Source organism: Stegostoma tigrinum, chromosome 9 (genome assembly GCF_030684315.1).
Source record: "Stegostoma tigrinum isolate sSteTig4 chromosome 9, sSteTig4.hap1, whole genome shotgun sequence".
Lineage (NCBI taxonomy): Eukaryota > Metazoa > Chordata > Chondrichthyes > Orectolobiformes > Stegostomatidae > Stegostoma > Stegostoma tigrinum.
In genome coordinates, this window is record NC_081362.1 from 97,866,039 (window position 1) to 97,893,481 (window position 27,443).

At 45.0% G+C, this 27,443-nt stretch overlaps 1 protein-coding gene across 1 annotated transcript in view; it reads right to left on the reverse strand.

The window, feature by feature from the left end:
* Nucleotides 1-7,689: 7,689 nt before the first annotated feature.
* The window catches only part of LOC125455212 (adenylate cyclase type 8-like), a 163,959-nt gene continuing 144,205 nt past the window's right edge, over nucleotides 7,690-27,443 (reverse strand). Inside the window, exons 16-18 of the mRNA XM_048536930.2 lie at nucleotides 25,605-25,697; nucleotides 21,333-21,459; nucleotides 7,690-9,038 (exon numbers count right to left, since the gene is read on the reverse strand). Coding sequence (XP_048392887.1) covers nucleotides 8,674-9,038; nucleotides 21,333-21,459; nucleotides 25,605-25,697 — 585 coding nt within the window. The 3' untranslated portion in view covers nucleotides 7,690-8,673. The remainder of the gene's footprint in view (nucleotides 9,039-21,332; nucleotides 21,460-25,604; nucleotides 25,698-27,443) is intronic.

The following is a 27,443-nucleotide window of genomic DNA, read 5'->3' on the forward strand; positions in this document are numbered from 1 at the left end:
AGGGAACTCATATTCTACAAGGTTGATTTGGCTGACCTCGTTACAATCACTACAACCTGGACAGATAGGATATGCAGAAGCTGTCTCCACTAGTAAAAGGTACTAGGACCCGAGGGCACAGCATGAAGGGACAATAATTTAGAACTGAAATGAGGAATCTTTTTATTCAGAGTGTAGTGAATCTATGGGACTCACAGCTAGTTGCCCCTTTGAGAAGGTGGGGGTGAGCTGTATTCTTGAACTGCTGCAGTCCACCTGCTGTGGGTTGAACCACAATGTCATTAGCGGGGGAATTCCAGGATTTGACACAGCGACATTGAAGGAACAGCAATATATTAACCAAGTCAGGATGGTGAGCAACTTGGAAGAGGTGGTGTTCCCATGTATCTGTTGCCTTGTCCTTCGAGATGGAAGTGGTCATGGGTTTGAAAGGTGCTGTCTGAGGATGTTTGTTGAGTTTCTGCAGTGCATCTTGTAGATAGTACACACTGCTGCTACTGAGCGTCGGTGGTAGAAGGAGTGGGATGTTTGTGGATGTGGTGCCAATCAAGCGGCTGCTTTGTCCCGGATGGTTTCAAGCTTCTGCAGTGTTGTGGGTGTGCACTCATCCAGACAAGTGGGGAATATTCCATCACACTCCTGACTTGTGCCTTGCAGAGTCACAGAGTCACAGAATCAAAGTGTTCTACAGCTTAGAAAAAGGCCCATTGACTATTTGATCGTGATAAAAGAAGCAACTATTCTAATCCAATTTCCAGCATTTGCTCCAAAGATTTGTATGCCTTGACATCTAAATATTGATTAAATGAGGATTTCTGCCTCCACAACCCCAGTAAGTTCCACATTACCACCACCCTGTGGCAAAATATTGTTCCTCACATCGCCTCTAAATCCCTTGTCCCTTCCCTTAAATCTGTGCCCCTGATCACTGATTGCTCCACAAGGGAATTAGGTCCTTCCTGTGTCCCATTTCTATGTTTCTCACAACCTCATACATCTTAATCATGTCCCCCCTCAGTCTCCTCGGCTCTAAGGAAAACAACCCCTATCTAATCTCTCTGTAACAAACTCTCCCGCCCAGGCACAATCCTGGTAAATCCCCCTCTGCACCCTCTTCCGTGCTGTCTCACCTCTCCTACAATGTGGGTTCCAGAACTGCTCACAATACTCTAGCTGTGACCTAACCAACATTTTAGACAGTTCCAGCATAATGTCCCTGCTGTAAAACTCTAATAAAGGCAAGAATCCCAGGTTTGTTTCTTGACCAATTTATCGAGCTACCCCATTATCCCAAGGGATTGGTGGACATACATACCTCAAAGGGCCAGTATAAAACTAAAATAGTCAACAAAGATGTTTCAATTAAGTCACCTCTCAACCTTCTTCTCTCTAATGGAAACAGCCTCAAGTCCCTCAGCCTTTCTTCATAAGACCTTCCCTCCATACCAGCTTTTATTAATAGAGGGATCGAGTTCCGGAAACAAGAGGTTATGGTGAAGCTGTACAAAATTCTGGTGCGGCCGTACTTGGAGTATTGCGTACAGTTCTGGTCACCGCATTATAAGAGGGATGTGGAAGCTTTGGAAAGGGTGCAGAGGAGATTTACTAGGATGTTGCCTAGTATGGAGGGAAGGTCTTACGAGGAAAGGCTGAGGGACTTGAGGCTGTTTTCATTAGAGAGAAGAAGGTTGAGAGGTGACTTAATTGAAACATATAAAATAATCAGAGGGTTAGATAGGGTGGATAGGGAGAGCCTTTTTCCTAGGATGGTGACGGCGAGCATGAGGGGGCATAGCTTTAAATTGAGGGGTGAAAGATATAGGACAGATGTCAGAGGTGGTTTCTTTACTCAGAGAGTAGTAAGAGAATGGAACGCTTTGCCTGCAACGATAGTAGATTCGCCAACTTTAGGTACATTTAAGTCGTCATTGGATAAGCATATGGACGTACATGGAATAGTGTAGGTTAGATGGGCTTGAGATCGGTATGACAGGTCGGCACAACATCGAGGGCCGAAGGGCCTGTACTGTGCTGTAATGTTCTATGTTCTATGTTCTAAAGATGTTTTTGCACAGATTTTACTGAAGGGGAAAGGTGAAAAGACCAGCAAAGGATCATTAAACAGTTTGAGTGATTAAAAGATATTATGAAACAAAAATTGCCAAAAATATTTTGTCCAGTTCAGTTTCTGGTCAATGGTAAACACCAAGATGAACATCCTGAGAGGTATGATGTGGCTATCCCCATCTCAAATAAGCGTGCTGCTTTGGAAAATGTAGGAGGTGATGGACTCCCAGGGGAATGTAGCACTGAGGGCCAAGTTTCTGATGCTGAGACTGGCTCCACTGTAAGGAGGGGTATGTCACGTTCCAAACGATCGATTGTGATAGGGAACTCTCTAGTCAGGGGCACAGGCAGGCACTTCTGCAGCCGACAACAAGACATTAGAATGGTGTGTTGCCTCCCTGATGCCAGGATCAAGGATGTTTCAGAGAGGGTGCACAGTATGCTCAATGGGGAAAGTAACCAGAGGGTCATTATACACATTGGTACTAATGACATTGGTAGAGAAAGGGACAAGTTTCTGAGGAGAGAATATAGGAAATTAGTCAGGAGGTTAAAAAGTAGATGCTTGAGAGTAGTAATATCTGGATTGCTCCCAGTGCCATGTGCATTTCCAAAGAGGAGTCCAGACCCGAAACATCAGCCTTCCTGCTCCTGAGATGCTGCTTGGCCTGCTGTGTCCATCCAGCTCTACACCTTGTTATCTCAGATTCTCCAGCATCTGCAGTTCCTACTATCTCTCAGTAAAATAATTTTTTTCAGCAATAAACAGTGGTAACAAGGTCAAATTAGACTCTTAATTCCAGATTTTTACTGAATTCAAATTTCATGATCTGCCATGGTGGAATTCAAATGCAGGTTTGCAGAACATTACCTGTGTCTCTGGCTCATCAGCCCAGTTACAATATCACTACACTCCATGGCAGCATGGTAAATAGTGAGGTGAATAGCTTCCAACTGCTGGAGGATATGAGTTGACTGGTCAGGTGGGCCGAGTGGTGGCAAATGGAATTCAACTTGGAAAATATTGAGGTAAATAACTTTGGAAGAGCTAACAAGGTAAAGGATTTACAGTGTGAATTGTTGGATGTTGGAAAGTACTGAAGATTGAAGAGAAAATGGTGTGCACACCCAAAGATTTCTAAAAGTAGTGGGCATGTCGATAAGGTGGTTAGGGAGACGTATTGGATGCTTGCCTTCATTAATCCTGCATAGAATACAGCAGCATGAAAGTTGTTTCCTGTTTCCCAGCAATTCCTTACTTCTCCTGTAGCTACTGTCTCATACCTCCAGGCATAATCCTGGGTCTTTCTGGGTATTTCACTCCTTTCCACTCATGCCTCAATAGGATATGAATGCTTTCACTCCTACCTTGCCCTCATCTTTTCCAGCCCACATTTTGGCCAGCTGATCATCATCTGCTTCATTTGCTGCCTTCTGCACTCCCAATGGCTTTGCCAATCGCTCCCATTGATTTATTCACTATTAACAGTCAACGATGGGATACTGGGTGACATGAGCGAACAACTCCAGCCTGACAGAAACATTTTCTTTTTAACGTATAGACCTCATACCCAAACGATGACCCCAAATCAAACTCTGCCCTGGACCAAGCCTGACTGACTGAAACATCTGCACCAGCCAACAATGATCTCACTGCAAAAGTCCCACTTGCCAGAATTTGGCCCATGCATTGGACGTGATGGCACTGGCTGCAGCTGTGTCTGACATTAGACTGGAACATTGCTAAACTGCTTTCTCAGATGGGTATCATACAGAATGTTCTGGTTACTATATCCTGCTCATTTCCTTTGTGGTTTCTCCAAGTTAGTAATCATAAAAATGCATTATAAAATTGTCTACAATGGATTGCTATTCAGTCTTTGGGCTGGTTCAGATGCTAACAGGTATCACTCAGGGGATGAAGAGTGTTGAGAATTCACTGTCTGGAAGGGTTTTTGAGTCAGAATTTATCAAACACTAATGCTGTGCATAGATATTCACATGCATTGCCATTAACCCTAACCCTCATTCATCCAGTTCCACCCTTTGTCATCTTAACAGCCAGGCCTGGTTTGAAACATTGTCTTCAGTATTACCCTGAACATGGGTTCATTTACCTGGAGAAAAAGGCTCAGGATGCAGCACGGTCCACAGACAGGGACCTGCAACACGGTCCGCAGACAGGGACCTGCAACACGGTCCGCAGACAGGGACCTGCAACACGGTCCGCAGACAGGGACCTGCATCATCGTCCACAACAAGGGACCTGCAGCATGATCCGCAACAAGGGACCTTCATCGTGGTCCACAACAAGGGACCTTCATCGTGGTCCACAACAAGGGACCTGCATCATTGTCCACAACAAGGGATCTGCAGCATGATCCGCAACAAGGGACCTTCATCGTGGTCCACAACAAGGGACCTGCATCATGGTCCAAAACAAGGGACCTGCATCATTGTCCACAACAAGGGACCTGCAACACGGTCCACAACAAGGGACCTGCATCATGGTCCACAACAAGGCACCTGCATCATTGTCCACAACAAGGGACCTGCATCATTGTCCACAACAAGGGACCTGCAACACGGTCCACAACAAGGGACCTGCATCATTGTCCACAACAAGGGACCTGCAACACGGTCCACAACAAGGGACCTGCATCATGGTCCGCAACAAGGGACCTGCATCATTGTCCGCAACAAGGGACCTGCATCATTGTCCGCAACAAGGGACCTGCATCATGGTCCACAACAAGGGACCTGCATCATGGTCCGCAACAAGGGACCTGCATCATTGTCCGCAACAAGGGACCTGCATCATGGTCCACAACAAGGGACCTGCATCATGGTCCACAACAAGGGACCTGCATCATTGTCCGCAACAAGGGACCTGCATCATGGTCCACAACAAGGGACCTGCATCATTGTCCACAACAAGGGACCTGCATCATGGTCCACAACAAGGGACCTGCATCATTGTCTGCAACAAGGGACCTGCATCATTGTCCACAACAAGGGACCTGCATCATGGTCCACAACAAGGGACCTGCATCATGGTCCACAACAAGGGACCTGCATCATTGTCCGCAACAAGGGACCTGCATCATGGTCCACAACAACTGATGCAGGTTGAGTCCCAGGGCATAATTCAGGATGAACATAGAACATAGAACATAGAAAAGTACAACACAGTACAGGCCCTTCGGCCCACGATGTTGTGCCGTGGAATAATCCTAATTCAAAAATAAAATAACCTAACCTACATTCCCCTCAATTCACTGCTGTCCATGTGCATGTCCAGCAGTCGCTTAAATGTCACTAATGACTCCGCTTCCACGACTACCACTGGCAAACTATTCCATGCGCTCACAACTCTCTGGGTGAAGAACCTCCGTCTGACGTCTCCTCTATATCTTCCTCCTAACTCCTTAAAACTATGACCCCTCGTGGCAGTCAATCCTGCCCTGGGGAAAAGTCTCTGGCTATCGACTCTATCAATGCCTCTCATTACCTTGTACACCTCGATCAGGTCACCTCTCTTCCTCCTTCTCTCCAGAGAGAAAAGTCCGAGCTTAGTCAACCTCTCCTCGTAAGACAAGCTCTCCAGTCCAGGCCGCATCCTGGTAAACCTCCTTTGCACCCTCTCCAAAGCCTCCACATCTTTCCTATAATAGGGCGACCAGAACTGGACACAATATTCCAAGTGTGGTCTCACCAGGGTTTTGTAGAGCTGCAGCATAAACTCGCAGCTCTTAAACTCGATCCCCCTGTTAATGAAAGCCAAAACACCATATGCTTTCTTAACAACCTTATCCACCTGGGTGGCAACTTTGAGGGAGCTATGCACTTGAACACCAAGATCCCGCTGTTCCTCCACACTGCCGAGAATCCTGCCTTTAATCCTATATTCAGCATTTAAGTTCGACCTTCCAAAATGCATCACTTCACATTTATCCAGGTTGAACTCCATCTGCCATTTCTCAGCCCAGCTCTGCATTCTGTCAATGTCTCACTGAAGCCTGCAATAGCCCTCGATACTATCAACGGCACCTCCAACCTTTGTGTCATCAGCAAACATACTAACCCACCCCTCAACCTCCACCTGCTCCTCATCCAAGTCATTTATAAAAACTACAAAGAGCAGAGGCCCAAGAACAGAGCCCTGCGGGACACCACTCAGCACTGACCTCCAGGCAGAATACTTACCATCTACAAGCACTCTCTGCCTCCTGTCAGCCAACCAATTCTGAATCCAGACAGCCAAATCACCCTGTATCCCATACCTCCTGACTTTATGAATGAGCCTGCCATGGGGAACCTGATCAAATGCCTTGCTAAAGTCCATGTACACCACATCCACTGCTCGACCCTCGTCAACCTGTCTCGTGACTTCCTCAAAGAACTCAACAAGATTTGTAAGGCATGACCTGCCCCTCACAAAGCCATGCTGACTCCCTTTAATCATGCTATGCTTTTCCAAATAGTCATAAATCCTATCCCTCAGAATTCTTTCCAAAACCTTGCTGACCACAGACGTAAGACTGACTGGTCTGTAATTTCCAGGGATTTCCCTATTCCCTTTCTTGAAAAGAGGAACAACATTTTCCTCCCTCCAATCCCCCGGTACGACTCCCGTGGAGAGTGAGGAAGCAAAGATCTTTGCCAGTGGCTAAGCAACCTCCTTTCTTGCTTCCTGGAGCAACCTAGGATAAATCTAGTCTGGCCCTGGGGACTTATCAATCTTAATGTTTGCCAAAATTTCCAGCACATCAACGTCTTCAATCTTGATCTGTTCAAGCCTGTTTTCCTGCTCCTCAAAGTTCTCATTCACAACAAGGTCCCTTTCCTTAGTGAAAACTGAAGCAAAAAACTCATTAGGGCTTCCCCTATCTGCTCAGACTCCACGCACAAGTTCCCTACGCTATCCCTGATCGGCCCTACCTTCTCCCTGATCATTCTCTTATTCCTCACATATGAGTAAAATGCCTTCTGGTTCTCCCTAATCCTTCCTGCCAAGCCTTTGTCGTGCCCCCTCCTGGCCCTCCTCAGTCCACTTTTGAGCTCCTTCCGAGCAAGCCTGTAATCCTCTAAAGCTGTGCTAGACCCTTGCTTCCTCCACCTTAAGTAAGCTGCCTTTTTCTTTTTGACAAGAAGCACCTCTCTACCTGTCATCCAAGGCTCCTTAATCTTACGCCTTCTTACCTGTCTCAGAGGAACAAATTTATACATCACTCGCAACATCTGCTCCTTAAATAGCCTCCACATGTCTGCTGTGCCCTTTTTGTGGAACAATTGCTCCCAATCTGTAGCAGTATGTTGGATTGGAGCTGAGTGGCTGTGTGGGCCAGGGTAAAACAGGCTGACTGTTTCTCAGAAGGATACTTTCCTGATGTAACTCCTTCCCATGCTATGCCCTCTGTGATATCTGTACCGCACTCTTTCCCTCTTCCTCCTCTTGCCTCTCCACCCATTCTACCCAATCCCTTTTACCCTCAGGATGGCTCCCCTACATTAAGCCTCCTCCAGCTGTACAGCACCCTGAGATCTTGCAGTCTTCTCCAACTCTGGCCCTCCTGTACATCCCGATTTGAATTGCTCCACTGTTGATCGTCACGCCCTTAGCTTCCTATGACCCACAGCAACCGAATTCTTGATAAGGCAATGGGAATGCTGTAATAAAATGATTTCAGTACAAGATTACCCAATTTCTTTAAAGCCTGATTTAATATCCAAGACTGTTTTACCTATTGTTTGCAATGTAAATGCTCTGTGTAACCATCATCAACACAGCTATTCCTCCCCATGTAGCAATATCCATCCCAACCCTCATCTCTATAAAATTCTCATTAATTCAAGACATATTCCTTTGTATACTATATTCAGGTATTGTAACAATGGTACAAATGTTGTGGTATGAATTGATACATCTATAGTTTGCTAACACATTTATATAATCCCATAGTCTTTATTTCCCTCGGATTTTTATTTTCTCCTATCAATCTCCCATTTCCACATGCTGTTGTGCAGATTGCAGTCTGTGTTAGGGTGTGGTTCATTGGGTACCTGCTCCATCAGCACTTCATCCACATTCTGAGCTCACAGTGCAAGACAGTGACCAAGCCACACCACTGCTCTGCCCACTTCAGTCCTCAGCCAGCGCTGCTAAATGGCACTGCTGGTATCATCAGCTGGCTCTGGGATTTAATCACTGGAAGCCAAGCTGCACATCCCCAACTCAAGCAGGCCAACTTTGAACTGAGCCGGCATCACCTCATTGAGAACATGCTGTGGGAACCTCACACCTTCTTGAGGATGTTATTCTCAGCATTTACCCATTCATTGCATTTGTACCATGACAAAATTGTTGATGCAAGGACTGTAGTGTCCTTTCACAGCCTGGTCTTGCACCATTCTATCTAATCACAGTCCAGTCCAGTTATATATAACCATTTACATTGTCTTTCCTCAATAAATTCACAACATTATTTTGTCCATGACAGTTTGAAAGTATTTAAATTTGGTAGCAGCTTTCCTGAAGCTGAAATTCCCAACGAGTCCAAAGCACTTGGACCATGTGTTCGATTTGTCCTTGCATCATTTATCCACTCATAGAGGGTACCACGCTGGCGAACTTTTCTGGGATAATCCTGACAGGATAACAGAAAAGGAGTGCTGTGCACTTTGCCTCCTCATCCACCTGGGTGTTGCTACCTGTGTGACTCTCCCTTCCAGGAAATATGTCTCAACTTTACCAAATGTCTCAGACATACCCTTGATAAAAACCTGGCCCCTGTATCGGAGAGAAAAGCCACGGGTCTCAAGAACACTGGAGGTTTCCTTTGGCACTTGTATCTTGCCACTGATGCCAGTGCTGTCCATACGACTGGCAAAATTCACTGTTGTACCCCAAATGTCAAACTGTGGCTTCTTCACTCCTATAACACCAGAAACTGCAGCTCCATGAGCAAATCCTGCCAAAGACAAAAAAACTGTAGTTATCAGCAGCCACTCACCAAACCTCATTTAGTTCCTCATTTATAATCAACTCCTGGCCAGTACAGTTCTGGGAGGGGTAGAGTGGGTAGGGAGCAGGAGGGAGGGAGATGAGAGAGAGGAGGTGAAGAGACAGGGAATCCCTAACAGGTGATACATAATCCTGAGTTTTGCAGTTTAGGGAAATAACATGACTTAAATGCCACAAAATCTTACTTACATCAGTCTCCAATGACAAGTCCTTTGGAGAAACCAAACACTTGCTGGAGCTTGAGACAAAGCTGCTGCAATTTTATCTGCACTTGATTTAAAGTCATAGAGTCAAAAGCATAGAAGAGGCCCTTTGGCCTATCAAGTCTGTGCTGTCAAAACTACACGAAACCTATACAGATCCCATGTTCCAGCACTAGGCCCATGGCCTTGAATGTTGTGACATTTGAAGTGCTCATCCAACTACTTTTTAAATGTTGTGAGGTTTTCTTCTCACCTACATTCTAAGCTTCTTGTTTTTCATCTTAAAATTGTGCTCCTGAGATGCTGCTGGGCCTGCTGTGTTCATCCAGCCTCACATTTTATTATCTTGGATTCTCTAGCATCTGCAGTTCCCATTATCACTCCCTTGTTACTGATCATTCAACTGAGGGAAACAGCTGCTTTCGTTTAATTTTCTCCATGCCCGTTCCAACCTCTAGTGCAATCCTTTCTATAGTGTGGTGACTAGAATTGCACACAGTACTCCAGCTCCAGTCTACCCAATGTAACCTCCCCGCCCTTTTGTTTTTCTTTATTCATTCACCAGATGTGGGCATCATTGGCCAGGACAGGCAGCATTTAATGCCCATCCCTAATTGCCCAGATAGTTCAGAGGCAACCACATTGCTGTGGGTCTGGAGTCACATGTAGGCCAAGCCAGGTAAGGATGGCAGTTTCTTTCCTAAAAGACATTAGTGAGCTAGATGGGCTTTTCCGACTATCAACAACGGATTTATGATCATCATTAGATCCTTACTTCCAGATACTGATGAATTCTAATTCCACTGTCTGCCGTGGTGGGATTCAAATCGGGGTCCCATTATCTGGATCTCTGGATTAACATGCTTCATGTGATGAAGGAAAGTGTCCTGTTTGCCATTGTAACTACCCAATTAACCCATCCTGACACCTTCAGGGACTTGTGGATAAGTATCTCAAGATCCCTCTATCCCTCTGAGGTTCCTAGTGTCCTAGATCATTGAGTACTCCCTGGTCTTGCTATTTCTTCCAAAATGCATCATCTCATACTCTTTCAAGGTTAAACTCCGTCTGTCATTGATCTGCCTATCTGACCTATTATCATTCCTTCTTTATCCTCTTCTAACCTAAGATCCTCCTCCTCATTGTTAGTCACCCAGCCAAAAACTTACTTATCACTCCATCCATATTCTCACCTTTGTCATTAACGAATATCACAAGTAATAAGAGACCCAGCACTGATCCTTGTGCTATGTCACTGGAAACTGGCCTCCAGTCACACAACAGCCTTTTACCATCACTCTCTGTCGCCTACCACCAAGCCAATTTTGTATCCAGCTTGCCAGGATACCCTGCATCCCATGTGCTTTTATGCTCTTTATCAGTCTCTCATGTGGTGCTTTTTAAAGGCTTTGCCGAAATCCGTATGAACTACATCAACTGCACTGCCCTCACCAAAACACCTGATCATCTCCTCGAAAAAAATCAATCAAAATTGGTAGGCATGATCTCCCTCTGAAAAATTAATGCTGATTATCCCTGATCAAACTCTGCCTGTCCACATGGATTGAGAACATCTTCTGTAAAGTGCCTTGGTAGGCTGAATGACATTAATAGCACTTGAGAACTACAAATTGTCCTGACTAAACTTTATATTTGCAGCTAAACTGCAACTTTATAGAACTTTAGTTAGGCCACACATGAAATATAACATACACCATGCTACCTGTCGAATGTGGATGTTTTGGAGAGGGTACAGAAAAGGTTTATCAAGATATTGCCTGATATGGGGGGTATTTTTAACTGTGAAGAAAGGTTAGATAATCTGGTACAAAGATAGTAGGAACTGCAGATGCTGGAGAATCTGAGATAACACGGTGTAGAGCTGGATGAACACAGCAGGCCAAGCAGCTTCAGAGGAGCAGGAAAGCTGACGTTTCGGGTCAAGACCCTTCATCAGAAATTCTAAGATTTTAAGACAAGATTCTAAGCAAGGTCTCTCACCTAACATGCATTATCTGACCGAAAATGTCACCTCTCCTTTACACTGATAGAAACTTTAGTTCTCTCAGGACTATGACTTGAAAGGAATTCAGGTATTTATATATACATATTAATCAATTAAAACCTTGTAACTGATTAAAGATTTAACAGCAGCTTAGCTTTGTTTAGTACATCCTCATCAGTGGTGTGCCCCGTTGATCTTTTATTTCTAAATTCTGTGTCTGATACTATCTCGCTCACTAACACCTGAAGAAGGAGTATGACTCCGACAGCTTGTGGTTTCAAATAAACCTGTTGGACTATAACCTAGATAACAAAGTGTGAAGCTGGATGAACACAGCAGGCCCAGCAGCATCTTAGGAGCACAAAAGCTGACGTTTCGGGCCTAGACCCTTCATCAGAAAAGGGGGATGGGGAGAGGATTCTGAAATAAATAGGGAGAGAGGGGGAGGTGAACCGAAGATGAATAGAGAAGATAGGTGGAGAGGAGAGTATAGGTGGGGAGGTAGGGAGGGGATAGTCAGTCCGGGGAGGACGGACAGGTCAAGGAGGTGGGATGAGATTAGTAGGTAAGAAGTGGAGCAGCGGCTTGAGGTGGGAGAAGGGGATAGGCGAGAGGAAGAACTAGTTAGGGAGGCGGGGACGAGCTGGGCTGGTTCTGGGATGCGATGGGGGGGTGGGGATAAGTTGGACTGGTTTTGGGATGCGGTGGGGGAAGGGGAGATTTTGAAGCTTGTGAAATCCACATTGATACCATTGGGCTGCAGCGTTCCCAAGCAGAATATGAGTTGCCATGTCAAAGTCTCCCCTCCCCCACTGCATCCCAAAACCAGCCCAGCTCGTCCCCTCCCCCCATTGCATCCCAAAACCAGCCCAGCTCATCCCCGCCTCCCTAACTGTTCTTCCTCTCACCTATCCCCTCCTCCCACCTCAAGCCGCACCTCCATTTCCTACCTACTAACCTCATCCCACCCCCTTGACCTGTCCGTCCTCCCTGGACTGACCTATCCCCTCCCCACCTCCCCACCTATACTCTCCTCTCCACTTATCTTCTCCTCTATCCATCTTCGATCTGCCTCCCCCTCTCTCCCTATTTATTTCAGTTCCCTCTCCCCATCCCCCTTTCCTGATGAAGGGTCTAGGCCCAAAACATCAGCTTTTGTGCTCCTAAGATACTGCTTGGCCTGCTGTGTTCATCCAGCTTCACATTTTGTTATCCTGGATTCTCCAGCATCTGCAGTTCCCATTATCTCGGAGTATAACCTGGTGTCGTGTGACACTGGCTGGGCTCAGCATTTATTGCTTGTCCCTGTTTGCCTTTGAGAAGGTGGTGGTGAGCTGCTTCGAACTGTTGCAGTCCATGTACCGTGAGTTGACACATCAAATCCTTAGGGAGGGAATATTTTCAAATCATGATGGTGAGTGGCTTGGAGGGGAATTTGCAGGGGATTGTGTTTTCATGTGTCTGCTGCCCTTGTCCTTCTAGATGGAAGTGGTTGTGGGTGTAAGGCATCTTGGTAAATTGCTGCACTGAACTTACACATGACCACCAGCAACCACAACCATCTGCCTATTTGCCAGGTATGATACCAACTGGTGGAGAGTTTGCGCATAATTCCTTTACTGGGCTCCTTGATACCGCACTCGGTTGAATGCAGCCTTGATATCAAGGGCTGTCACTCTCACCTCACCCTCTGGAATTCAGCTCTTTTGTCCATGTTTGAACCGAGGCTGTAATGAGGTCAGGAGCTGAGTGGCCCTGGCGGAACCCAAACTGGGCGTCACTGACCAGGTTATTGCTGAGCAGGTGCTGCTCGATAGCTCTGTTACTGACACCTCCCATCACTTTACTGATGATGGAGTGGAGACTGACGGGGCAGTAATTGGCCGGTTGGATTTTACTGCTTTTTGTGTACAGGTCATATCTGGTAGATCCCAGTGCTGTAACTGTACTGGAACAGCTTGTCTAGGGGAGCGGCAAGTTCTGGAGCACAAGTCTTCAGTACTATTGCTGGAATGTTGTCAGGGCCCATAGCCTTTGCAGGATCCAGTGTCTCCAACTGTTTCTTGATATCACCTGGAGTGAATCAAATTGGCTGAAGACTGGTATCTGTGATGCTGGGGACCACTGGGGGAGGCTGAGATGGATCATCCACTCAGCACTTCTGGCTGAAGATTGCTGCGAATGCTTCAGCCTGATCTTTTGCACTGATGTGCTGGGCTCTTCCATCATTGACGATGGGGATATTTGTGCAGACTCCTCCTCCAGTGAATTGTTTAATTGTCCACCACCATTCACAACTGGATGTGGCAGGACTGCAGAGCTTGGATCTGACCCGTTGGTTGTAGGATCACTCAGCTCTGTCTATCACTTGCCGCTTTCACTGTTTGGTGTGCAGGTAGTCCTGTTTGGTGGCTTCACCAAGTTGATTCCTCATCTTCAGGAATGCCTGGTGCTGCTCCTGGCATGCCCTGCTGCGCTCTTCATTGAACCAGGGTTGATCCTTGATGGTAACGGTTGAGTGGGGGATATGCTGGGCCATGAGGTTACAGGTTGTTCTGGAGTACAATTGTGCTGCTGTTGGTGGCCCACAGTGCCTCCTGGATGCCCAGTCTCGAGTCGCTAGATCTGTGCGAAGTGCCACACAACATGATGGAGGTTGTTCTGTGTGATGGTCACTCTTACCGTTACTGTCATGGACAATGCAACTGCAGCTGGCAGATTGGTAAGGGTCAGGTCAAGAATGTTTTTCCCACTTGCTGGTTCCCTCACCACCCGCCGCAGACCCAGTCTATGGTTGGTTGTTCCGCAGATGTGTCATTCCCCTGCTGGGTCACATCATCAGTGCAGCCTCTGATGAAGCGCTGTTGTGTTTTCCCACCTGGTATTTAAACTCTGGGGTCTGTTGGATTCAATTACTTCATTTCCAGTTTTCCTTCGCAGTGCTGCATATATAGGGTCTAGTTCTATGGTTTATTGATGGCATTCTTAGAAGCAGACCCCTAGGAATTCCCGAGCTTGTCTCTGCTTGGCCTGTCCAAGAATCCTGGTGTTGTCCCAATGAACTGGTGGTTCTCCTATTCCATATGAATGGAGATAAGTGAGTATTGGTCATGTCTTTTTGTGACCCAGCAGCAGAATGAAACATCTAGAAAGTAAGAAACCAGCTCGGCAAGAAAACCAATCACAGCATCCACAACCCAGGCTACAAATCTACTCAAGAACCTAACAGATCCAGTCTAGCAGCTACGTTCTTTAGGCCCCAACCAGCTGGAGTAGTGCTGCTGCTGCCGAGCCACTCTTGGTGGTAGACATTGAAATCCCCCACCCGGAGTTTATTTTGTCCCCTCCTGCTCTCAGCGCTTCCTTCAGTGCTTCTTTAAGTTGTTTCAGAGGTGGGATTCCGGGAGAAAGCGTGAGGGAAACCTGGGAAGGTAAGCTTCCACCCAATAAATTTGGGAGTTAACTAATACCCGAGACACTACATACGTGGTGTCTCCCACCCTTCCACCTCCTGTAACCTAATAATGACAACTAAGTGTGCTGAGCAGGTAAACTATTTGCTTTTTTTTCCCGAATCTCTTTGTTATCTTTTAGGGTGGTCACCTAGACACCAAATCCTCTGGGAGTGGGTTGGAAGGCAAAGCTGGAGTCTATAACAGAGTAAACTTACTGGTGCAGTGAACACTGCATAACTGAAAATAAACTAATTAATTTTAAATAATTAACTAAGTAGAGAAGGCAGGCTAGTTGGTGTGTTGTAGCTGTATGATGTGGGAGCTAGCTGATCCCATTGAGAACGGCAGGGACCTCATCTGCAGCAAGTGTTGGCTGCTTGAGGAGCTCTGGCTCAAAATTGATGAGCTGGAATCCAAACTCCAAACACTGTAGCACATCCGGGAGGAGAAACTTGCTGCCTGCGTGGATGAGGAACAGGACTGCAGGAAGGATGAGTCAACTGAGCATGGCACCATGGTCCAGGAGGCCATTCAAGAGGAAGAAGCAAAAAGACAGATTGTAGTTATAGGGGATTCCATCATCGGGGGATAGACAGTATCCTTTGCGAGCAGGATAGAGAATCCCGCATGGTGTGTTGCCTGCCCAGTGCCAGGGTGCGAGACATCTCTGACCGGCCTGAGAGGATACTGGAGAGGGCGGGGGAGGATCCAGTTGTTGTGGTCCATGTAGGTACAAAGAACACAGGCAGGACTAAGGAAAAAGACCTGTTTCGGGATTAGGAAAAGCTCGGAACAAAATTAAAAAACAGGTCTTCAAGGGTCATAATTTCTGGATTGCTGCCCGAGCCACGTGCAAATTGGCATAGGGAGGCAAGGATCAGGGAAGTAAACACATGGCTAAAAGGGTGGTGTGGGAAAGAGGGTTTCCTTTTCATGGGGCACTGGCATCAGTTCTGGAACAGGAGGGATCTGTACCACTGGAATGGACTCCACCTGAATAGGGCCGGGTCCAGTGTTCTGCCGAAAAGGTTAAATGGGGTGGTCAATAGGACTTTCAACTAGTAAGTAGGGGGGGAAGGGAGAAGTGAGTGTAGAAGGAGAATAACAATTAATGTAAGGCAAAGCAGCAGGTTAGCAGGAAATGAGGAAGCTTCAACTCCATTGAAAATTAGGAAAAAAGTTAAAGGGAAGGAGAGCTCAAGAGCTGTTAGTAATGGAGGTAATAGGACCCAAAACGGAGGTGCAAAAACTGGCATAAGGACACTTTATCTGAATGCTCGGAGCATTTGAAACAAGGTGCATGAGTTGACGGTGCAAATAATGGCAAATGGGCATGATTTAGTGGCCATTACAGAGACATGGTTACAGGATGGTCATGACTGGAAGTTAAATATCCAGGGGTATCAAACTGTTCGGGAGGACGGACAGGAAGGTAAGGGAGGTGGTGTTGCTCTGATTTTTTAACAATGATATCAGGGCGGTAGTGAGAGATGATACAGGTTCTACTGAACAAAACGTTGAATCCATTTGGGTGGAAATTAGGAATAGCAGGGAGAAGAAGTCACTGATAGGTGTGGTCTAGAGGCCACCAAATAATGACATCATGGTGGGGCAGGCAATAAACGTAGAAACAGCTAATGCATGTAAAAATGGGACAGCAATTATCATGGGGGATTTTAATCTACATATCAACTGGTCAAACCAGGTCGGTCATGGCAGCCTTGAGAAGGGGTTCATAGAATGCATCCGCGATAATTTCCTTGAACAATCTGTAATGGAATGGATGAGGGAGCGAGCTATCCGAGATCTAGTCCTGTAAAATGAGACAGGAATAATTGATGATCTCACAGTTAGGGATCCTCTCGGAAGGAGCGATCACAGTATGGTCGAATTTAAAATATAGATGGAGCGTGAGAAGGTTAAATCCAGTCCCTATGTCCTCTGCTTAAACAAAGGAGACTATGAAGGAATGAGGGAGGGAGGAGTTAGCTAAGGGAGAATGGGAGCAAAACCTTTATGATGGGTCAGTTGAGGAACAGTGGAGGACTTTCAAAACGATTTTTCACAGTGCTCAGCGGAAGTATATTCCAGTGATAAGAACTGTAGGAAAAGAGAGGGCCAGCCATGGATGTCTAAGGAAATGAAGGAAAGTATCAGATTGAAAAAAAAACATACATAAAAGCAAAGAGTAGTGAGAAACTAGTAGACTGGGAAATCTTTAAAGGTCAACAGAAAGCCACAAAATAAGTTATAAAGAAAAATGAGATAGATTATGAGAGTAAACTAGCACAGAATATAAAAACAGGCAGCAAAAGTTCCGACAAATATGTAAATCATAAAAGAGTGGCGAAGGTAAACATTGGTCCTTTAGAGGATGAGAAGGCCAATTTAATAACTGGGAATGAGGAAATAGCTGAGACATTAGATAACAAAGTGTGGAGCTGGATGAACACAGCAGGCCAAGCAGCACCTCAGGAGCACAAAAGCTGACGTTTTGGGCCTAGACCCTTCATCAGAGATGCTGCTTGGCCTGCTGTGTTCATCCAGCTCCACACTTTGTTATCTTGGATTCTCCAGCATCTGCAGTTTCCATTATCAGCTGAGACATTAAACAGTTATTTCGTGTCAGTCTTCACAGTGGAAGACACAACTAACATGCCAAAAACTAATGGCAAGAAGGTTGGAAACTATCATTATCACTAAGGGGGCAGTACTGGGCAAGCTAATGGGGCTAAAGGTAGACACGTCTCCCGAACCTGATGAAATGCATCCTGGGGTACTAAAAGAGGTGATGGGGGAAATAGCAAATGCACTAGTAATTATTTACCAAAATTCACTGGACTCTGGGGTGGTTCGCGCAGATTAGAAAACAGCCAATGTGACACCACTGTTTAAAAAAGGAAGTCGACAAAAAGCAGGTAACTATTGGCCAGTTAGTTTAATGTGTGCAGTGGGGAAATGCTTGAATCTATCATTAAGGAAGAAATAGCAAGACATCTAGATATAAATTGTCCCATTGGGAACACCCAGCATGGGTTCATGAAGGGTAGGTCATGTTTAACTAATTCGGTGGAATTCTTTGAGGACATTATTTGCATGGTGGACAATGGGGAACCAGTGGATGTGGTGTATCTGGGTTTCCAGAACGCATTTGACAAGGTGCCACACCAAAGGCTGCTATATAAGATAAACTTGCACGATATTACAGGTAATGTATTGGCATGGATGGAGGATTGGTTGACCAGTAGAAAGCAAAGAGTAGGGGTAAATGGGTGTTTTTTCTGGTTGACGGTCAGTGGCTAGTGGTGTGCCTCAGGGATCAGTGTTGGGACCGCAATTGTTTACAATTTACACATATGATTTGGAGTTGGGGACTAAGTGTGATGTGTCAAAATTTGCAAATGACACTAAGGTGAGTGGTAGAGCAAAATGTGCAGAAGACACTGAAAGTCTGCAGAGGGATATAGATAGTCTAAGTGAGCGGGCAAAGGTCTGGCAGATGGAGTACAATGTTGGTAAGTGTGAGGTCATCCATTTTGTTGGAATAACAGCAAAATGGACAATGTTTTAAATGGTAAAAAATTGCAGCACGCTGCTGTGCAGAGACTTGGGTGTCCTTGTGCATGAATCGCTAAAAGGAGGATTGCAGGTGCAGCAGGTAATTGAAAAGGCAAATGGAATTTTGTCTGCCACTGCTCAAGGGATGGAGTTTAAAAACAGGGAGGCTGTGCTGCAGCTGTATAGGCTCCTGGTGAGGCCACACCTGGGATACTGTGTGCAGTTTTGGTCTCCTTACTTGGGAATAGATATACTAGCGCTGGAGGGGCTGCAGAGGAGATTCACTTGGTTGATTCCAGAGTTGAGAGGGTTGGATTATGAGGAGAGACTGAATAGACTGGGATTATACTCATCAGAATTCAGAAGAATGAGGGGAGATCTTATCGAAACAATTATGAAGGGACTAGATAAGGTGGAAGCAGGGAGGTTGTTTCCGCTAGCAAGAGAAACTAGGACTAAAAGGCATCACCTCAAAATAAAGGGAAGCAGCTGTAGGACTGAGGTCAGGAGGAACTTCTTCACCCAAAGGGCTGTGAATCTGTGGAATTCTCTGCCCAGTGAAGCAGTTGAAGCTACCTCGCTGAATGTTTTTAAAACAAGGATAGATAAATTTTTGAACAGTAAAGGGATTAAGGGTTATGGTGAGTGGGCGGGTAAGTGGAGCTGAGTCTCAATAAAATCAGCCATGATCTTATTAAATGGCAGGGCAGGGTTGAGGGGTCAGATGGCCTACTCCTGCTCCTAGATCTTATGTTCTTACGTTCAAGTGTTAGTCAACATGGAGCAGAACTGAGTCATTAGCTGAGGGAGGTCTCCTTGTCCATGTTTAACCTGAAACTATGAGACTCCTTTGAGCCCTGAGTCAATGTGGATGACTCCCAGACGAGCACCTTTCTGACTGTATCCCACTCTGCTGTCCCTTCTATTTTTTATTCATTAATGGGATGAGGGCATCGCTGGCTAGGTAGCATTTATTGCCCATCCTTAATTGCCCAGAGTCAAACACATTGTTGTGGGTCTGGAGTCACATGTAGGCCAAAACAGGTAATGATGGCAGTTCACTTCCCTAAAGGACATTAGTGACCCAGATGGGTTTTTCCAACAATCAACAATGGATTCACAGTCATCATTAGACTCTTAATTGCAGATATTTATTGAATTCAAATTCCACCATCTGCTGTGGCGGGATTCGAAGTTGGGTCCCCAGAACATTACCTGGGTCTCTGGATTAACAGTCCAGTGATAATACCAGTAGGCCACTGCCTTCCCTGAAGAACATTAGTGACCCAGATGGGCTTTCACAACAACCCACAATGGTTTCAGGATCATCAATTGCCTTTTAATCCCAGGTCTTTCTTAAATTCAAATTCATCATCTGTGAGAGTGAGCAAGAAGCCTAGAACTTTAGCTTGGTCTCTAGATTACTAGTCCATCAGCAATCCTACTAACCCATTTTCTCCCCTCGAAGTAACAGACTATTTTAGAAACAAAAACAGAATTTGTTGGAAAAGCTCAGCAAGTCTGGCAGCATCTGTGGAGAGAAATCGGAGTTAGTGTTTCGGGTCTAGTGAACCCTTCCTCAGAAATGTTAACTCTGATTTCCCTCCACAGATGCTGCCAGGCCTGCTGAGCTTTTCCAACAATTTCTGTTTTTATTACAGTCTGTTTTAAGTTTGTTGTGGAACTGAATAAAGGTGGATGGATGGCAAAAAAGAATTTGGATTTGGGGTCAAAAGCAGTTTTTATTAAAATAAAGCAGGATCTGTCCAAAGTGGATTGTGAACATGTACTTCTGGGTAAATCTACAGGAAAACAGTGGGAAGCATTTAAAATGGAACTAGCAAGGGTATAGGTCCAACATGTTCCTTTTAGGGTAAAATGTAGGAACAACAAGCCCATCCAACCCTGGATGCCTAGATAAGAAGGAAAAGAGAGGTTTTTAACAGGTACAAAAGCTGCAAAGCAAATGGTGGCCCAAGTAGATTCTAGAAAGTGCAGGGGGTTATTTAAGGAAGCAGTTAGGAGAGCAAAGAGGGAGCATGGAAAAACACTGGTGGGTGCAATTAGAGAGGATCCCAAGAATTTAAATAAGTACAGCAAAGGGAAGAGGAAAACTAGGCAAGGAAATAGAATCCATTATGCACCAAAGGGGCACTCTATACAAGGAGCTGGAGAATATTGGTTGGATTTTAAATGAGTATTTCACGTTTGTCTTCACTTTGGAAAAAGAAGATGTGAGTCCAGAATTTGGGAAATGGACTATGACGTTCTAGATCAGTTTGACAGAGGGAGCAAGAAGGTATTGGAGGTTTTGACATTCCCTAATGTCCTTTAGGGAAGGAAACTGTCATCCTTACCTGGTTTGGTAAAAGCCACAGGATGACCATGCAGAACAGCGATTTTGTTAAGGGCTGGATATACTATGAACTACGTTACCTCAGTGAATACCAGCTGGGATAAAACCCTGAAGATACGACATGAACCTGAGTAGGCTGAAGCTCAGGTGTGTGATATCTCCAGGAAGAAGCTACCTGCTGTTCCAGTCTAAAAGGTGAAGTCACAACAGACTTAATCCTACTGGGGTTTTCGATGATAGGGGCTCTGCGTGAGTATTATGTGAGTGTGGCTTGTTTTGTTTACAGTACAAACATTGTTGAATTTCTTCTGAATGTCTGCACTAAGGTTGACAGGATTATACTTTTACTGTTAAAAAATCTTTGTACTTATAAATAAATGCTGTAGTTTATTCAATTTATCTTTTGTGAAAAATAACTTCTGTTTTATTATTCAAATTGAATCTGCTGCATTGAGTGCATATTTTTTAGTGAGAGACCAGCTTTCAAAACCAAAGCAAACCAAAATGTCAACTATCAAGCCAAGGATCTGACTTATCCAGTACTAACGTCAGGGTGGGTTCATAACAATCGGTGGTGATGTTTAAATCTCTCTAGTCTATATTCCATCTGTAATGAACATTTCACCATTTTCTAGATCCTGACTGATCCTATGTGGAGACTTACCAACACGGAGTTTAAAATTGATGTGGGAATGTTTCTGAATCTCCTCCATGGTGCTTTCCAGAGCGAGTGCAAAGTCTGCCAGGTTACAGAGGTGTGCCCAGTCTTCCCTGATACCAGGATCATCATGCTGAAACAAAATCTCAACATTATTCTTTCATGGCATTAGGGTGCAACGATGATGGCATTCCAGGAACACTGGGCCATGTTTTATTCTTATTGTTCCTGACATGGGCAGTTATTGAACTCAGCTGTTGCTTTGAGAAACACTGACCATCACTGCAGCAACACTCCTGTAGGAACAAGGAGCAGTTGAAAGATCAGCCAACCACTCCACTCAGTGACCGCATTTAGGGATCAGGTCTTGGTGGCTGAAGGCTGGCTCTTTTGTAATTTAGCTGACAATCATACCTCCTACTTCTTGGAAATGATTCAAGTCAAAAATCGATGTATCATAAGGCAACAAGTCACCTGTGGCACTGAGATGAAAGGATTGTGAACACCGAGATCATATGATTTTAAATAGTTGATAAATGTGGAATGTTGTTTGTGTTGGGCTGATATAAACAAGAGGTGAGGGTGATCTTTAATGAAATTAGATATGACTGGGCCAAAGTGGACTGGGAGCAGACACTTTCAGGAATATCTATCTCAGTACAGTGGAATGCAATCAAGAAAGAAATATGGAGTCATAGTATCATAGAAATATATAGCAGGGAAACAGGCCCCTCAGTCTAACTCGTCCATGCTGACCAGATATTCTAAATTAATCTAGTCCCATTTGTCAGCATTTGACGCATATCTCTCTAAACCCTTCCTATTCACGTACTCATCCAGATGCCTTTTAAATGTTGTAATTGTACCAGCCTCCACCACTTCCTCTGACAGCTCATTCCATACACACACAATCCTCTGTGTGAAAAAGTTATCCCTTCGGTCCCTTTTTAATATTTTCCTTCTTACCCTAAACCTATGCTCCTCTACTTTTGGACTCCCCACCCCAGGGAGAAGACCTTGTCTATTTACCCGATCCATGCCCCTCATGATTTTATAAACCTCTATAAGGTCACCCCTCAGCCCCCGATTCTCCAGGGAAGAAAGGCACCACAGCAAAGACGATAGAACATAGAACACAGCACAAAACAGGCCCTTCTTCCCACGGTGTTGTGCCAACCTATTATCCAACTCTAAGATCAATCTACCCCGCATACCCTACATTTTACTATCCTCCATGTGCCTGTCCAAGAATCGCTTAAAGTCTCTAAAGTATCTGACTCCACTACCACTGCCAGCAGCGCATTCCACACACCCACCACTCTCTGTGTGAAGAACCTGCCTCTAACATCTCCCTTATACCTTCCTCCAGTCACCTTAAAATTATTCCCCTTTATAATAGTCATTGCCTCCCTGGGAGAAAGTCTCTGACGATCCACCCTATCTATGCCTCTCATCATCTTGTAATATTCAGCCTCTCCCTCTCGCTCAAACCCTCCAACTCCAGCAATATCCTTGTATGTCTTTTCTGAACCCTTTCAAGTTTCACAATGTTTCCCGTAGCAGGGAGACCAGAACTGAGCACCATAATCTAAAAGTGGCCTATCCAATGTCCCGTACAGCCTTAACATGACATCCCAACTCGAATACGCAATGCACTGACCAATAAAGGCAAGTGTAGCAAATCTCTTCTTCACCACCACTTCACTCAACCCTCAATGAATTGTGCCAAGATCCTTTTGCTCAGCAATACCCCCCAGGGCCTTCCCATGATGTGTATAAACGTTGCCCTGATTTGCCTTTCTAAAATGCAGCACCTCATATTTATCTAAATTAAACTCCACCTGCCACTCCTTACCCCATTGGCCCATCTGCTCAAGGTACCATTGAACTCTGAGGTAGCCTTCTTCCCTGTCCACTACACCTCCAATTTTAGTGTCATTTGCAAATTTACTAACTGCATCTCCATATTCACATCCTCATCATTTATATCAATGATAAAAAGCAGCAGGCCAGCTCAAGCTCTTGGAGCACACCGCTGATCACAGGCCACTAGTTCAAAAAGCATTCCTCCACCACCAACCTCTCACTCCTATCTTCAAGCTATTGTATTGTATCCAATTGGCTATCTCCCCCGGATCTCATGTGATCTAATCTTGCTAGCCAGTTTACCTGGCAGAACTTTGCCAATGTCTTCCTTAAGTCCATACAGACAATGTCCACTGCTCTGGCCTCATCAATCTTCTTTGTCACTTCTTCAAAAGGTTCAATCAAGGTAACAAGACACAATTTCTCACTCAAAGCCATGCTGACTATCCCTAATCAGTCCTTGCATTTCCAAACACATGTAAATCCTGTCCCTCAGAATCCCCTCCAATAACTTGCCCACCACTGATGTCAGGCTCACTGGTCTATAGTTTCCTGGCTTTTCCTCACCACCTTAATTAAATTTCAGCACCACACTAGCCATCCTCCAGTCTTCTGGCACCTCGCCCATGGCTATCTATGATACAAATTGCTTCACTAATGCTCTTTAGGAAAGGAAACTGCCATCCTTACCTGGTCTGGCCTACACACGACACCAGACCCACAGTAATGTGGTTGACTCTGAACTGCCCTCTGGGCAATTAGGGATGAGCAATAAATGCTGCCTATCTAGCAATACTCCTGCCCCGTTAATGAAATTTTTAAAAAAATCTCAGCAAAGGGCCCAGCAATCACTTCCCTAGTTTTCCACAAAGTTCTAGGATACACCTGATCAGGTCCCAGGGACTTATCCATTTTTTATGTGTTTTAAGATGTCCAGCAACTCCATCTCTATAATATGGACACATTTCAAGATGTCCCTATTTATGACTCCAAGTACTCTAGCTTTCATATCCTTCTCCACTGTCAATACTAGCATGAAGTTCGCATTTGGCATTTCCCCCATCTCCTGTGGTGCCACACACAGATGGCCTTGTTGATGTTTAAAGGGCTCTATTGTCTCCCTAGCTGCTCTTTTGTCCTTAACGTATTTGTAGAATCTCTTTGGATTCTCATGAACTCTATTTGCTAAATGTACCTTAATTACCCCTTGTAACCCTCCTGATTTCCCTCTGGAGTTGACGGCCCTTACACTCAAGTGATACAGTCAATTCTATCTGTCTAACCTGACATATGCTTCCTTCTTTTTCTTTACCTGAGCCTCAATTTTTCTAGTCAACTAGTATTCCCTCCACCTACCAGCCTTGTCCTTCACTCTGAAATAAACATACTATCACCGGACTCTCATTATCTCATTTTTGAAGGCTTCCCATTGTCCAGTCATCCCTTCACTTGCAAATAACTACCCCAATCAACTTTTGAAAGTTCTTGCCTAATACTGTCAAAATTGTCCTTCCTCCAATTTAAAACTTTCACTTTAAGAATAGGTCTATCCTTTCCATCAATATTTTAAAACAAATTGAATTATGGTCACTGGTCCCAAAGTACGCCCCCACTGACACATCAGACACTTGCCCTGCCTTATTTCCCAAGGGTATGTCACATTTTGCTCCTTCTCCAGCAGGTACATCCACACACTGAATCAGAAAATGTTCTTGCACCCTTGACAAATTCTTTTCTAATCAAGGGTACAAAAAAATTTTCTGATTCAGTATGTGGATGTACCTGTCAGAGAAGGACCAAAACTTGGCCCTGGCGCCAGGGAGGCAACACACTATTGTAACGTTTCATTGATGGCTGCAGAAATGTCTACCTGTCTCCTTGACTGGAGTCCCCTATCACAACCAATCGCTAGAATCAGGAAATTTGGCACGTACATAAGGTCCCTCACCAACTCCCCGAGATGCACCATTGAGAGCATATTGTTCGGGTGCATAATGCCCTGGTACGGCAATGACTCTGCCCAGGATCGTAAGAAACTACAGAAGATGGTGTGCACAGCCCAGACCCTCACAGAAGCCAACCTTTCATCCATGGGATCTATTTAGGCTCGCTGCTGTGGGAGGGCGGCCAACATCATTCAAAGACCCATCACACCCTGGTAATGACCTCCTCCAACCTCTTCCATCAGGCAGAAGATACAGAAGCCTGAACACACACACAAGCAGCTTCAGGAACAGCTTCTTCCCAACTGTTATCAGATTGTTGAATGAACTCTAACCTTAAATAATGTAACCTGCAATCTAACTTGCATGTCTTTTGTTTGCTTTGATCTGCCTGTACTGCGCGTAAACGCTAGATTTCGGTACAATAAAATCAATAAAAATCATTCAATAAATATAGGTGTAGGAATACCTGCTGTTCTGATGCTAGTCCAGACACTGCCATGTACGTACTCCCAATGGTCTTGATCTTTTCAATTTTAAGAAAACGGTCATCACCCAGCAGCTACATAAAGACACAAGAGAGACTTACATCAACATTATGGCTCATACAAATGAGAGTCAGAAAGCCACTGAGGTCGACAACACAGCTAAGATTATAAAAACCTAACTATTCTAACTATGAGGGCATCTGCTTCTCCTACCCAGGCAGGCAGTGTGCTCCAAACACCCACCATCTTCTCAGTGACAGCATTTTTTCTCACATCCTCTGTAAACTGCCTGCACCTTATCTTAAATTATTGCTATATTCATTGTGCTCAGTTTTGGTCTCCTTAACTGAGGAAGGACTTTACTAAAGCATTTGACAACATCCTTCATGATAGGCTACTCCAGAAGATTAAGTGACATGGGATCCATGGTGAGTTGGTAAATCGGATACGAAATTGGCTTGGTCATAGAACACAGACAGAAATTATGGAGGGGTGTTTTTCTGAGTGGAGGTCTGTAACCAGTGGTGTTCCGCAAAGATCAGTACTGGGACCTCTGTTATAAGACACAGAAACATAACATTTACACCAAAGATAGGAGCAGGAGGAGGCCATTCAGCCCTTCAAGCATGCTCCACCATTCTTCACGAACACGGCTGATCATCCAACTCAATAACCTAATCCTGTTTTCTCCTCATAACTTTGATCCAATTCTCCCTAAGTTCTGTACCTAGTCACCTCTTGAATACATTCATGTTTTGACATCAACTAATTCCTGTGGTAATGAATTCCACGGATGCACCACTCTTTGGGTGAAGAAACATCTCCTCATCTCTGCCTTAAATGGTCTCCCCAAATCCTCAGACTGTGATCCCTGGTTCTGGACACATGCACCATTGAGAACATCGTGCACCTATCCTGTCTAGTGCTACTAGAATTTTTTAAGTCTCTATGAGAGCCCCATCATTCACCTGAACTCTCGCGAAAACATCCCTAACCTAGTCAATCTCTCCTCATACGTCAGTCCCACCATCCCCGGAATCAGCCTGGTAAACCTTCGCTGCACTCCCTTGAGAGCAAGAGCATCCTTCCTCAGAAAAGGAGACCAAAACTGCACATAATATTCTAGGTGTGGTCTCACCAAGGCCCTGTACCACTGCAACAACACATCCCTGCTCCTGTACTCGAAACCTCTTGCAATGAAGGCCAAGATACCATTTGCCTTCTTTACCACCTGCTGCACCTGCATGCTTACCTTCAGCATCTGGTGCACAAGGACACCCAGGTCCCACTGCATACTCCCTTCTCCCAATTTACTGCCATTCAGATAGTAATCTGCCTTCGTGTTTTTGCTTCCAAAGTGAATAACCTCACATTTTCAGTTACTAATGGTGTACCGCAAGGGTCGGTGTTGGGTCCACTGCTGTTTGTCATTTTTATAAATGACCTGGATGAGGGCGTAGAAGGATGGGTTAGTAAATTTGCAGACGACACTAAGGTCGGTGGAGTTGTGGATAGTGACGAAGGATGCTGTAGGTTGCAGAGAGACATAGATAAACTGCAGAGCTGGGCTGACAGGTGGCAAATGGAGTTTAATGCAGACAAGTGTGAGGTGATGCACTTTGGTAGGAGTAACCGGAATGCAAAGTACTGGGCTAATGGTAAGATTCTTGGTAGTGTAGATGAGCAGAGAGATTTCGGTGTCCATGTACACAGATCCTTGAAAGTTGCAACCCAGGTTGACAGGGCCGTTAAGAAGGCATACAGTGTTTTAGCTTTTATTAATAGAGGGGTCGAGTTCCGGAACCAAGAGGTTATGGTGA